The 13,152-nt window shown below is 40.6% G+C and overlaps 1 protein-coding gene across 9 annotated transcripts in view; it reads left to right on the top strand.

The window, feature by feature from the left end:
- ULK4 (unc-51 like kinase 4) overlaps window positions 1–13,152 on the top strand; it is a 636,882-nt gene that overhangs the window by 278,496 nt on the left and 345,234 nt on the right. For all 9 annotated transcript variants that reach the window (XR_014310110.1, XR_014310111.1, XR_014310112.1 and 6 more), the window contains one exon: window positions 10,370–10,418. Coding sequence is in view for 4 of the 9 variants with exons in the window: in XM_082724762.1 (XP_082580888.1) it covers window positions 10,370–10,418 (49 nt within the window). In the remaining 5 variants the exon portion in view is untranslated. The remainder of the gene's footprint in view (window positions 1–10,369; window positions 10,419–13,152) is intronic.

Here is a 13,152-nt window from a genome sequence, read left to right on the forward strand (position 1 = left end):
AATTGTGCGGTCTCTGTTTACTACTATTGTCATTATAGGTTTCAATTAAAAGACTTTGTTATGCTCCTCAGAAAAGTCTATAGCTGACTCTTGAACAACATGGGTTTGAACCCCATAGGCCCACTCATATGCGAATTTTTTTCCGATAAATACAGTACAGTATTGTAAATGCATTTTCTCTTCCTTATGCTTTCCTTAACATTTTTTTCTCTAGCTTACTTTATTGTAAGAATAGAGTATATAATTATATAACATACAAAGTATGTGGTAATGGGCTGTTTATGTTATCAGTAAGGTTTCAGATCAACAGTAGGCTATTACTAGTTAAGTTTTGGGGGAGTCAGAAGTTACACATGGATTTTTCAACTATGCAGGTGTCAGTATCCTTACTTACTGTGTTATTCAAGGGTCAACTGTATTTCCAATGTCCCTTCTGTACTTTTTTTTTCTTTTATAAGATTTTAAGTAAACTTTACACCCAATGTGGGGCTTGAACTTACAACCCAAGATCAAAAGTCATTCACTTTACCAACTGAGCTAGACAGGCGCCCCCTTCACAGTACTTGCTGTAGCTTTAACTTAGCTCAATGCATGGCATGTAATGGGTACCCAGTAGATATTAATGAGTGTGTGAAAGAAAAGACATCTTAGCCTGACTTCAAGTAATTTAAAAATTCTCTTGCATTTCATTAAGTAATAGGACAAGGGATCATAGAATATAAGCAGGTACATTAATTTGAAAAGAATTTAAGGATTATCTCTTATACAATTGCTCTTCCCTAGTGTTGGGCTCATGTCTATAGGGGAAAAGGAGATGCTGGCCGCGTGTGAAATCTGGTGGTCCTCCGGGGACTTGTCTCTGCTTTGTGCTCTTGCCAGTCCTTTTATCTTTCTTGTCTTACTTATAGTGTTTTCGCCCACCCCCTTCCGTTCAGTCCCCTCCCAGCTCTGGTGCAAGAAGCAACATGCTTCTCACCTGGAGTGTGAATGTGGAGCTGTGTGACCAGAACAGAACCATGTCCTGGGGAGAGTGCCAAGGATTCAAAGAATTACTACAGAAAAGAGACCAGCTACAGAGCCGCAGTGTTCAGAAAGATAAGAGGGTAAAGGCCCAGGACCTAGGCAGAACAGAAAGGGTGTTATGAGGGGCCAAAAGCCCTTGGTTGGTGAACAAGAATGTTGTTGCCTGTGCAGGGACAGTGAGTGTAAGGCCCTGCACAAAATGTGACTTTCAGACACCTTATAGCACTCAGAATTAGAAGGAGTCAGGAAGATTTTGTACGTGAGGTCCACGTACTGTGTGGAGAGCCTCTGGAGTCCGGCTCTTCCATCTCACCGGCTGTCCTTTCTGTTATAGAAACAGGCTGGGGCCTTGTTCAACAGATGTGGGTCGTCGCAGGCCTGTACTGAGTATTTGTTGAGGTAATGGGTACAAAAGCATTTTGTACATATGGAACATATGTACATACAGTTTAAAAATTCCTATATAGGGGCGCCTGGGTGGCTCAGCAAGTTAAAGCCTCTGCCTTCGGCTCAGGTCATGATCCCAGGGTCCTGGGATCGAGCCCCACATCGGGCTCTCTGCTCCGCAGGGAGCCTGCTTCCTCCCCTCTCTCTCTGCCTGCCTCTCTGCCTGCTTGTGATCTCTGTCTGTCAAATAAATAAATAAAATCTTAAAAAAAAAAATTCCTATATAAATATTCTTTCTCTTTAGAAAACTCTTGCTTTTTTTTTTTTTTAAAGATTTTATTTATTTATTTGACAGAGAGAAATCACAAGTAGACAGAGAGGCAGGCAGAGAGAGAGAAAGGGAAGCAGGCTCCCTGCTGAGCAGAGAGCCCGATGCGGGACTCGATCCCAGGACCCCGAGATCACGACCTGAGCTGAAGGCAGTGGCCCAACCCACTGAGCCACCCAGGCGCCCCTAGAAAACACTTGCTTTTTGCTTAGCCATAGTTTCTTAATGAAATTTGTATCCTTTTCATGCTCCTTGGGGCAATGGGGGATTCTGTACATGGGAGGTGCATTCTGGTATAGCATTATATTCTAAAACTTAATTTTGAGACTTTCTCAGGAAATGAAGCAGTTCGCTTTATAAGTTGAAATAAGTTATTTTTATATTGTATATGTTTTTTGCTCACTGGGGTATAAACTTCTTCAAGGAAGAGGTATAACACTTCCCATACGAAGGACTCTATAGATCCTTGTAAAATGGCTCAATCTAAAAATGTTCTGTGCTAGAGCTGTTAAAATTTCAACCCTGCCCTTTTCCTATGAAAAGTATCTCCTTAGATGTGTACCTCTATTGGTAAGACTTCTGCAATTCTGTGCAAGAGGATTAGCAAGCATTGCAGGCAAGGGCAAACATTTCAAGGAGAAACATTACAAAGAGTCTTGCTTTCAGGCTAGACACAATATCATGCCATAGCTATACATTATGAAACTATTTCTTTTTGAAGCTGATTCACTGGGCCAGTAATTTGAAATTCAACTTGATGTTAGAGTTTTTTTTTTTTTAATTTAAAATGACTGGTATTAGTCCACTACGCTGGCAAATTATATAAGTCATAAGAAATGAAAAAGCTTTGTTTGTAGTCTAGTGCTCAGTTTCAAACTCTTAACCAGCATTGTTGAAGTTTTAAAAAGTCTAGCATCTATTTAGGGCTTCTACATAAGTTGACCAGAGGCAGCTTATTTGAAGAACTAAATTTGAATTATTCCTTAAAAAAGGAAACAAGGATGAGGTGACACTGGAGTGGATGGAATTTTCAGGTGAGCTTCAAGGTTCCCAGCAGGTGTATACACTCTTTCTCCCAGGTACTCAGTGAAACAGTAATTTAGTGTTGTTGTGAAGGGGCATTGCAGATGAATTAAGGTCCCGAACTAGTTGACCTTAAAATATGGAGATCATCAGGGTGGGTCTTACTCATAGGAGTCATTTCAATCTGGCCCAGAGGTCAGAGTCTTGGAAGTCAAAGAGATTTGAATCTCGAGGATTTGACATGGAGGAGAGTTCTCTTTTGCTGGTCTTCCAGGTAGAGCAGTCCATGGACCATGGATGTGAGCGGTGTGTAGGATCTTAGAGGGACTCGTGCCTGGTAGCCAACAAGGAAAGAGGGGCATCAGTCCTGCAACTGCAAGGAACTGAACTCTGTAAACAAGAAGGAGTGGTTGAAAACACATCCTCTGGGGTGCCTGGGTGGCTCAGTCGGTTAAACATATGCCTTCGGCTCAGGTCATGATCCCAGGGTCCTGGGATTGAGTCCCACATCTGGCTCCATGCTCAGCGGGGAGTCTGCTTCTCCCTTTGCCCTTCCCCTTCTTGTGCTCACTCACTCTCAGATAAATAAATCTTAAAAAAAGGAAAAAGAAAACATAGCCTCTCGTCCCCAGTATCCCAAGGGGAAGTTAGCACCATTGACACCTTAGTTCCAGATCTATGGCGCTCTGAGCGGATCCCCTAGTCGTGCTGAGCTAGGCTTCTGACCTACAGGACTTTGAATCAATGAATGGGTATTGCTTTAAGCCACTGAGTTTGTGCTGATTTGTTATTCAGCAAAAGAAATCAAATACGAAGCCCCAGTTACGACTCCTTTGGATTGCTGTTGTAGCCTATTAACTATTAACTGTTCTATTAACTGTTAACTGTTCTCTCTGGCTCTAAACTAATGTTACTCACACTATCTGTGGTGAAGAAACCGTTTTTAAAATTTGTGTGTTGTGGACTAATGCCGGGGCAGACTGAGTCTTACGGAGATAGCTACAGAAGTCTCTCCCATCTCACGTGCTCTTCCTCAACTCCCACCATCAGGAGATGACCATTTCTCCTCCACTTGAGGCTAAGCTGACCTTAAAGACTGGCTTGTAACCATCTAGAATGCTGTGAAAATGATGCTATGTAAGCCTGGGCAGTTTCACCTGGTTGTCTAGGAATGCTCCCTCTTGGCACCCGTCTGCCATGCTGTGAGTGGCTAGGCCACTTGGAGAGGGTAGCAGCAGGTGATCCAGTGGGCAGAATTAACTGAGGCTTCCTTGAGTCACCCCCTGTGACATGTGAGTGAAGAAGCCTGCCAATGCTTCCAACCCCTCAGCTGTTCTAGTCACCCCCAGCTTTTGTGTCTTCCCAGCTGACGTCGGGGAACAGACATCAGAGAGCAAGGACAGGTCATCCTCCGTGTGCTCTGTCCAAATCCATGATCCAAAGAAGTTGTTAGTATCATAATATAGTTATTGCTTTATGACACTTAAGTTTGGGGTAGTTTGTTATGCAGCAACAGATAACAAGAATACATAATTTGTAAGATGTTATAAAACTGAAATCTAGAAAATGCACTCAGAATGTAAGCAGAGGTCATGCAGTGACTACACTGTTGGTCAAAGCCATTACAAACCTGCCTAGACTCATGGGGAGCGAACATAGATCCCACTTCTCGGAGAGGAGAGTTAAAGATTTGGGAACCACAACACAAGACAACCCAAACAAACAAAGCATACATCAAAAGACTTTTAATATTGAGATAATTTTGGGCTTACAGAACAATTACAGAATTAGTACAAAGAATTTGTGTATGCCTTTCACCCAGCTTCCACGAATGTCAACATCTTACAGAACAATAGCACTGTTATTAAAACCCAGGAAATTAACACTGATATAATCATATTAACTAACCTGCAGATCTTTTCAAGTTTTGCCAGTTTTTGCCGCTTTTTCTAGTCCTGAGTCTGATCTAGGGTCCCACATTACATTTAGTCTTCTCTCTAGTAGGAGTCCCCCTAAGTTGGGGACAGCTCCTCACTCTTGTCTTTTATGGCTTTTAAATTTTTTTAAAAGATTTTATTTACTTATTTATTTGAGAGAGTGAGAGAAGGAGCAGGGGGAGGAGCAGAGGGAGAGAGAGAAGCCGACTCCCTGCTGAGCAGGGAGCCAGACGTGGGGCTTGATCCTGGGACCTGAACTGAAGGCAAATGCTTAACTGACTGAGCCTCCCAGAGGCCCTGGCTTTAACACTTTAGAATTGCATTGGGAAGTTACTTTGTAAGATACCACTCAAACTGAGTAGCATTTTTTTCATGATTAGATCGAGGTTTGTAGTTTTGGAAAAAGTACCTCAGAAGCAATGGTGTGTCCTCCTCAGTGCTTGATATCAGGATGTATATTTGATGTCATCTTATTTCTGGTGATGTGGAACGTGCTCTATTGGTTAAGGTGGTGTCTGCCACATTTCTGCAATGTAGGTATCTTTGTGGGGAACTATTTTGAAGCTGTGCAAATATCCCGTTTTTCATCCTAGTTCAGTGGGGTCATGTTTTAAACTGCTGCAAAGTTCAGATTTCTTATCGTTAGACCCAACAGGCAAAAACTCACTTTTTCAGATTTGGATAGTTGTCTTGTCACAGACCTGTGACAGTTTGCAGGCTGGCTCTGGTCTGTAGTCCGTTCTTTGAGTAGGAATGTTCTGGACTATACTCCTTCCCCCGGTCATTGCTCGCATTGCTATCAGATTAGAGTTTGAACAGCAAATCCTATACGTCATTCTTCTGCTTAAAATCCTTCATCAACTCCCTGTAACCTGTAGGTAAAACCCAGACTTGGCATGGAGTTCAAGGTTGCATCATTCTGCTCCATCTTTCACATTGTCCTTTTACTGCTCCGGCTGCACCGTTCCTCCTGCTCACCCTTTCCATGTAGGTGCACTTTACTTTAAATGGCCATTTCCTTCAGTGCTCGTGAAACACCTCTTCTCCCCAGCCTGGGCTCGCTGGCCTTTTTCCAGTTCAGTTCCCTTATCTGTGCTAGAAGTTAATTAACTCTGGTTGCTGTTCAGCGTGTCTGTAAAGCCATTTGACTCCCAAATTTGAACGCACAGATTTTGAGCTCATAAGAGTAGCCCATGGCAAATGCTCAATAGGGTTAGTCATAATTTGAGTACTGAGATAGTTTTCAGGAAAAAAAGTCTGCAACAATAAATAAGATCAGTATGACACTGTGAATTGTTGACATGCAGAGATAATGGATGGAAAAGCCCTTGGTGGGGACCTCTTGGCTTCAAGCAAGCTAGCAAGCAAGCTAGCAAGCAGACATGACAGTTCTGTGACCAAACCTGGTTCCGCCTTAGACCCATTTAATCATAGTTGGGGCTGCTTTCTTTGTCTTGCAAACCTGAGCCCAGAGCGGGCAGAGATCCTTTCCTTCCCCTCCATGGACCTCCTCCTCCTCCTGGCTCTTCTTTTCTCCGAATAAATAGCAGTATGGTAGGGTAGGTCAAGGGACTTTATTTAGTTACTTTTTTTTTTAAGTTCTTGTTCTTGGTTCATCCCAAGATAGTCTTTATGTTTCAAAAGAAAGTTAAAAAAATGCCAACAATGGTTCGAAATTAATTTCTTCTCATTTCGGTAGCTCTCTGAACAGAATCAGAGAACTCTCCCTCTTCCTACTTTTCCTACCTAAATTGTGTTTAGTCATTTATATCTAACTGCTGCTAAACTTTATATTTAGTCTGAATTGTCATGCATCAGTAAATAAAACTTCTAAAAAGTTTCCCAAAACTGGGGTGCCTGGGTGGCTCAGTTGGTTAAGTGTCTGCCTTTGGCTCAGGTCATGATCCCAGGGTCCTGGGATCCAGCTCCTGCTCAGCAGGGACTCTGCTTTTCCCCCTCCCTGTTTTCCCTCCACCCATCACTGGTGGGCATTCTCTTTCTCAAAAAAACAACAACAAAAAACAAAACAAAACAAAAAGAAAAAACAAAAAAAATTTTACCAAAGAAACTTTCCCAACACTAAGAGTGACAATTACTTTAGGCACAGGAGGGAGTTAAAATGCCAAATAATGTATCCTAAAGATGTAAGTTTATTCAAAATGTTCTAATTCAAACAACAGCCTCTTTGTTAATAATATAGATCACAGATAAAGGAAATCCCAGCGAATCTTCTGAATCAAAATTTTGTAAGGAAAACTCTTTAACCCTGTACAATCTATTATTAAATTGTACTGTTAAGGGGAAGAAACAAAACAAAGAAGATCTCCCCCTCCAAAAAAAAAAAAAAAAAAAACAAAAAAACCACTATATCAAGTGTTCCCATGAACTACATTTGGGATTCAGAGGGCAGAATATTTCAGTTTTCATCTGGAATTACTTAAAAACAGTGTGCTTGGATGGTTAACATAAAGAAAAGTATACTGTGTTGTAGTTAATATCTTCGCAGTCCTTTGAAGATTAGGGATAATTTCAGAAAGATCTCTTTTTGTTTTTTTTTAAATCAAAAAAAAACAGATAAATCTTCTTACTTCCTGTCCTCAGGCTGTCTATAATTTTTATTATTTTAGAATGTAGGATATAACAGGCTCATGTAGTAAAATGATACTGGTGATTTAAAATCATGGTGGCCAACCGCCAAACGGAGCCCCAAAATAAGATAGCCTTTTGCAAAAGTCTACTCTGATGATTTAAGACTTACGGCCTGAACAAGTGCCTGAGACTGCCACATCAGCTTTCTTTGGAGGTAAGCCTCGTCCTTCTTGCTCTACAGAGGCCTAAGCGCCAGGGCTGCTCTCCAGAGTGCAAATCAAAGGAAGAGAGCTCCAAGAAGATTGCTCCATTACACAGAGCACATCAAGGGGTTTGATCACTGGAGACCGGAGCCACTAATTGGTACCACTATAGTGGTATGAGAGGAGGTGGTTAAAATAAGGAGACAGTTTTAAAAATCAAAGTTGAAGAGTACATGGGAGGCAAATATTGTCTCTAAAGCAATCTAAAATCTCTGGATTTCAGATGTCTAACTATAACTATACCACATTTAAAAAAAATGCATTTTACATCACTACCAAGTATGCATCTATAGGGCTAAAACTGAAACAAAAATGTTACGGAACCATACTATGAGTGACAGCTTTGGATATTCTTATTTTATTATTTTTAATTAAGAAAATGCTAGTCAGGGTGCCTGGGTGGTTCACTTGGTTGAGTGTCTGCCTTCGGCTCTGTTCATAGGATTGTGTCCCATGTAGGCTCTCTGTTCAGTGGGGATCCTGCTTCTCCCTCTCCCACTGTCCCTCCTCACTGTCCATGTGCTCTCTCTCGCTCTCTCTCTCTCTCTCTCTCTGTGTGAGTGTGTCTCTGCTCTTTCTCTCATATGAATAAATAAAATCTTAAAGGAAAAAAAATGCTAATCAGTGAACTCATGTCATTGCACACTTATTGGCCACTTGCCACAGTCTGGAAAAACACTGCCTGAGATTGTCGTAAATATTTGCAGCAACTTTTGTTCTGTACTTGCTTTAGAGAGTTGTTTTTGTTTTGTTTGTTTGTTTGTTTTTTAATTTACATTTAGTTCATGAGTCGAAGAAAAGTTCATAGAAATGGGGTGTGTGTGTGTGTGTGTGTGTGTATGTGTGTGTTTAAACTTAAAGTGCTTTTATTTAGCTCGAGCTCCCTTTTTATTTGCCAGACATGGTTCTGAATCATGTCCGTCCAATCAGGGAATAACTGTTTTGCTTGGTGGTATTCAGAAACATGTGAGACCTGGCATGCTAGAACTGGGAGTTGAAGGGGCATGAAGAGGTAGTCCAGGCCAGCCTGCTCTTCATGCAGAAGCCTGGAGAAAGACTAGTTAATTCATCAGAACAAATTATAGTAGTTTCTATAGTCATGTCCTAGCAGTAGAGTATATTTAAAAGTACTGTCATGAGGGCACTAGTGTTGTGAGTGGATGCTTCTGGATCTGAATGTTGGGGTGAGAGTATAGAAGAAGCAGGTCTCACCTCTGGGTACCATTGGAGAAAAGTGGAGCCCATGCTCCCAGGACTTTCTTGGCTTGGGAGCTTGGGCAACTCTCAGATGTATGTGCTTGGCTATTTCAACCCAGGCCTAATTAAAAATATATGTCATAAAAATTTAAAAAGATAAATTCAGGGAAAGTGTGGTCAACATCTTGGGAGCCAAGGAAGAAGCCTGGAAATGTGCTGGCCCGAGGTCGTGCTCAGTCTTGAGTCTATGCATTTCCCATCCTGCCCAGACATGGTGTAAGGAGATTCGGCCTCACATCCAAGCCTTCAGTTGCCTCAGAAAGTGAATAAATAAATTTAATATTTGTAATATTTATAAATTTAATATTTATAGTCAAACCCTTATCCCCTAAGATATTAAAACTACAGAAATAATTACATTTATTTCTGCTAGATACTGAGGCACTAAGTACTCACTAAGTACTCACTCCAGTCTTTGGGACTCCTCCCTGTGCCTCACTTTCCCTAAACACTGCAATCTCTTTTTGGTAAGTCTCATAGGCTTTTCTTTTATCAGTTTATTATCATAGGCAGACAAGCTCTGGGGGGCTAGATGATAAATTCCTTTCCTATGCTCCTGGCATCTTCTGTGAAATAGACAAACTGTAATACCCACAATGAAGGCAGCATGCTTGTCTTAAGTGCTGTCATTTATCATATGAACTCAACACTAATAAAATGAAGGAATCTGGTTTATTTTTAAAATAAAACCAGGAATCAGCAAATTATAGCTTATGGGCCAAATACGGCACATGCCTGTTTTTGTAAATAAAATTTTATTGGAACATAGCCATGCATATTCATTTATGTATAATTTATGCCTACTTTTACATTATAGTGACAGAGTTAAGCAGTCACTGTAGAGAGCGCGTGGCCCACCAAAGCCTAAAACCTTGGCCATCTGACCCTTTACAGAAACAAGTTGACTGCCCTGGACTGAAGGAATATTTAGAAAATGAAGTATTGTTTTTAGTAAGGATGTTTGAGGCCTTTTTCTCTTCAATGGTGTGAAAAAAAACTTGGCATAATAAATAATATAATAGATAATAATAACATAACTAGTTTTGATGGGAGAAAATTCCCAAAGTCTATTGGGTGATTGGGGCCTACTCCTTTTTTTTTTTAAGTAAAAGATTAAAAATTATTATACATTCATTCATTAATGCTGAGAAGATAGCTAATGAAGCATATATGAAAGATTGTGAGTGGCACACTTATAATTTAACTGTGTGGTGAGGGTTGGTCACATGATTTCAGCTGTCATTGCCTATTCTCAAAGTCTTTATAATTATAATGACTGTGAGTTTTAATTAATTTTTACATTTATTAATGTCAATGTATTTGAGGTTATACTTGCTACAGATCAATAAGGCTAAGCTAATAGTCGCTTGCCAAGAGCCCCATATTTCTTGTACTTAATGGATATAGTTAAATGTGTTAAAAATGAGTATTTAATCATCTGGTTCTCACTCAAAAAATTTAAGCAGTAAAACATGGGGTTGCGGTACTCCTGATCAGGGCAGTTTAAATATGAGCTATCTAATGTGTGTTTACCTTTTTTTTTTTTTTTTTTTTTTTGACAGACTTGTGGAAGAGAGCAAACTGATCTCACTCATTTTTGAAGTAATTCTGGTAAGAAGGGAAATGTGTCTCTGAAAATCAAGTGACATTTAAAAAAATTTAAGGTTTTGACCATGTTGTGGGATTAGGGTCTAACCCTGACTGTCCAGGAGGATTCTGTGCCCTTCATCATCTCACTTAACCTTATAAGGCCTCAGTTTCCCTATCCGAACTCTTGTCCAGCTCTGAAATTGTATAGGACATTGCTGACTGACCTGCCTTCTTTTTACAAATCCTTCATGAGATCGGTTTGTGGAGGAAGGGCAGAGGGATGAACATTAGGCTTCCCTGTGAATTTTCTGATGCTTGGGAAGCCCTCTGACTTGGTAATCATTGGGTCAGATCAGCAGTTTTGTGCCTATGGCCAGAAAATCATGTTCTTCTGAATGTGGAATAGCTTTACTTCCATACATCATTTTTTCCTGTCATAGAATGCTGCTCCATTGAAAAGCCATCTGTTAAAGGAAACCTTTCTTCTATGGTTCCTATGTGTAAAGAGTAAAAGGAGATTGCGGAGTTGACTTTCCTCACTTCTGATAAATCCCAGGTTTGAGAAATAGGCTGGAATTTGAGTTGGAGCTTAGAGCAACAGAGTGCCCTTATCTGAAGAAATGTTCTCTTATTCCTGGATTGACTGTCCCCCTTCACTAAAAGCTTTGCCCTACAGAGCTAACTGACAGCATAAGGGGCAAAGGAGGGGGCACCTCCCCAGCCAGCTCAGCCTAACCTACCTTAGTTGTCAGTGGAACAATAACCCTAGTCTTATAACTGTATCCAGGGAAATTAGCTTTCTTTAATCATCCTGATATATTAATCTGTAAATTGTTTGTGTGTTGATATGGCTAAATGGTGAAAACATTATTTTTGTTAGTGGCAAGGTGAACCTTGTCCTTCTAGGAGAGTGGGTTGGGTTTGCTGAACTGTGTGGTTTAGATGGGGGACAAGAGGTGGCAGTGGATGGTATTCCCAAAGGATGCTCTGGTGACCAGATGACACAGAGCTGCCATGCTGGGGAATGTGCAAGGTTGGAGACTGGATTGAATTTCTTTGAATAATAAGGGTATTTTATAAGCAGTATTGAGTAAAGGAATAGAGAAAATGACAGGAAGATACATGGAGATGGAGAGCTGTCTAATGGGATTTTAAGCTTTGCCAAGTGGCCTATGTGTCTCCACATCTTCAGTAAGGGTATATGTGACTTGCTAATTTGTTGCAAGATTGGATTGGTTTTGGCAGACAGTGGGTGCAATAAACTGCCTGCTGTGGGTTTGGCTGGGCGTGGGGCAAGAGCCAAAGCTGTCCAAACAGCCCTATCAGGCTTGCATTTGAGGAGACCAGTGCTGAAGACAGGGAGAGTCCTCTAGAGCTAGAACAGGCCTTAGTTGGGATGGAGGGGGGATGTGACTCATTCCCTTGTGGTGGTAGAAACTCCTTTTGTGACTGATGAGAAGTTCTCATCCCATCCTTTGGCAATCACTTCAGGGTCTCAAATCTTGTACGTAGGAAATTGCTTCTTGAAGGTCACCCAAATCCCTCTGTGCTTGATTAGTATTTGTATAACGACCACCTAGAAAGGCTTTATATATTTTTAAAGATTTTATTTATTTATTTTCCAAGAGAGAGAGTGTGTGCACTGGAGTGGTGGTGGGGGGTAGGGGCAGAGGGAGAAGCCAATTTCCTGCTGAGCAGGGAGCCGATGCTGATGCCAGGGCTCTATCCCAGGATTCTGGGATCATAACCTGAGCCAAAGGCAGAAGATGCTTAACAGACTGAGCCACGCAGGTACCCAAAAGGCTTCATATCTTACAAACCACAGTGAATATTTCATTGATTAATGCCATGATTTAGACCTTTGTCATGTGTTGGAGCTGTCATAGAGAGTGGGTAGAGGTGGTGTCTACTCTCCAGATGAGAGTCTCAGCTGGTCCCGAGCCCTGCAACCTCCCAGCCATGTCTAAGATGATGCTTTTCTTCTAACCAGAACAGCTCCATACTCTGGCATTATTATCTTGTAGGATGATACCATACGAGAGTATGGTATTACTCTGGTATATTAGCTTGTAAGATAATATTTCAAAAAGAGGTCCTCCTGCTAAAAAAAGGTAAATTAAAAAAAAAACAACAGTTGGAAATCACTGCTTTTTTGGAACAGGACTCTGATGTCCTTAAAGATCATTATTAAATCCCTTTTCTACTTTTGTCTTTCTTGAGTTTAATAATCTCAACTTTTTCCCTCTGTATGAATGCATTTTTTAATCAGTGGAATGTCTTTGTAGCAGTTATCTTGTGAACAATTACCTTGTCCTTTCTCAATTTTTGTCACTGAGCAAGACATGATATAGCATTTTAGTGATTCTCTGATGCACTTTTTTTTCCCCTTCAGATTTTAACATTTCTGAAACTGGGATGTACTTTCCAAATCAGTGGCCTTTTACAGTTGCTTTCAGCCAGATGACCTGGTTGTCATTGCCTTAACCAATTCATTTCACTTTTCTTTTTCTTTTTTATAAGTGCCCAAGAGTGATGCATTATAAAAATATATGTCTGAATATGTCTAAAAGAGCTCTTTCAATAAAAATAAAATGAACTTTCTAAGTAATAAGAAATCATGTCATAGTTTAATTGGTAGCATTTTTCTTTCTAGGGTTTAATAAAATAATGGTACATCTTAGAACTGAGGGGTTCCTAGTTTCAGGGAAACACAGTATATACTGTAGTTAGGTTTGGTTTCTAAGCTCAAGGGCCT

This window comes from Mustela nivalis (assembly GCF_964662115.1).
Source record: "Mustela nivalis genome assembly, chromosome: 1".
Lineage (NCBI taxonomy): Eukaryota > Metazoa > Chordata > Mammalia > Carnivora > Mustelidae > Mustela > Mustela nivalis.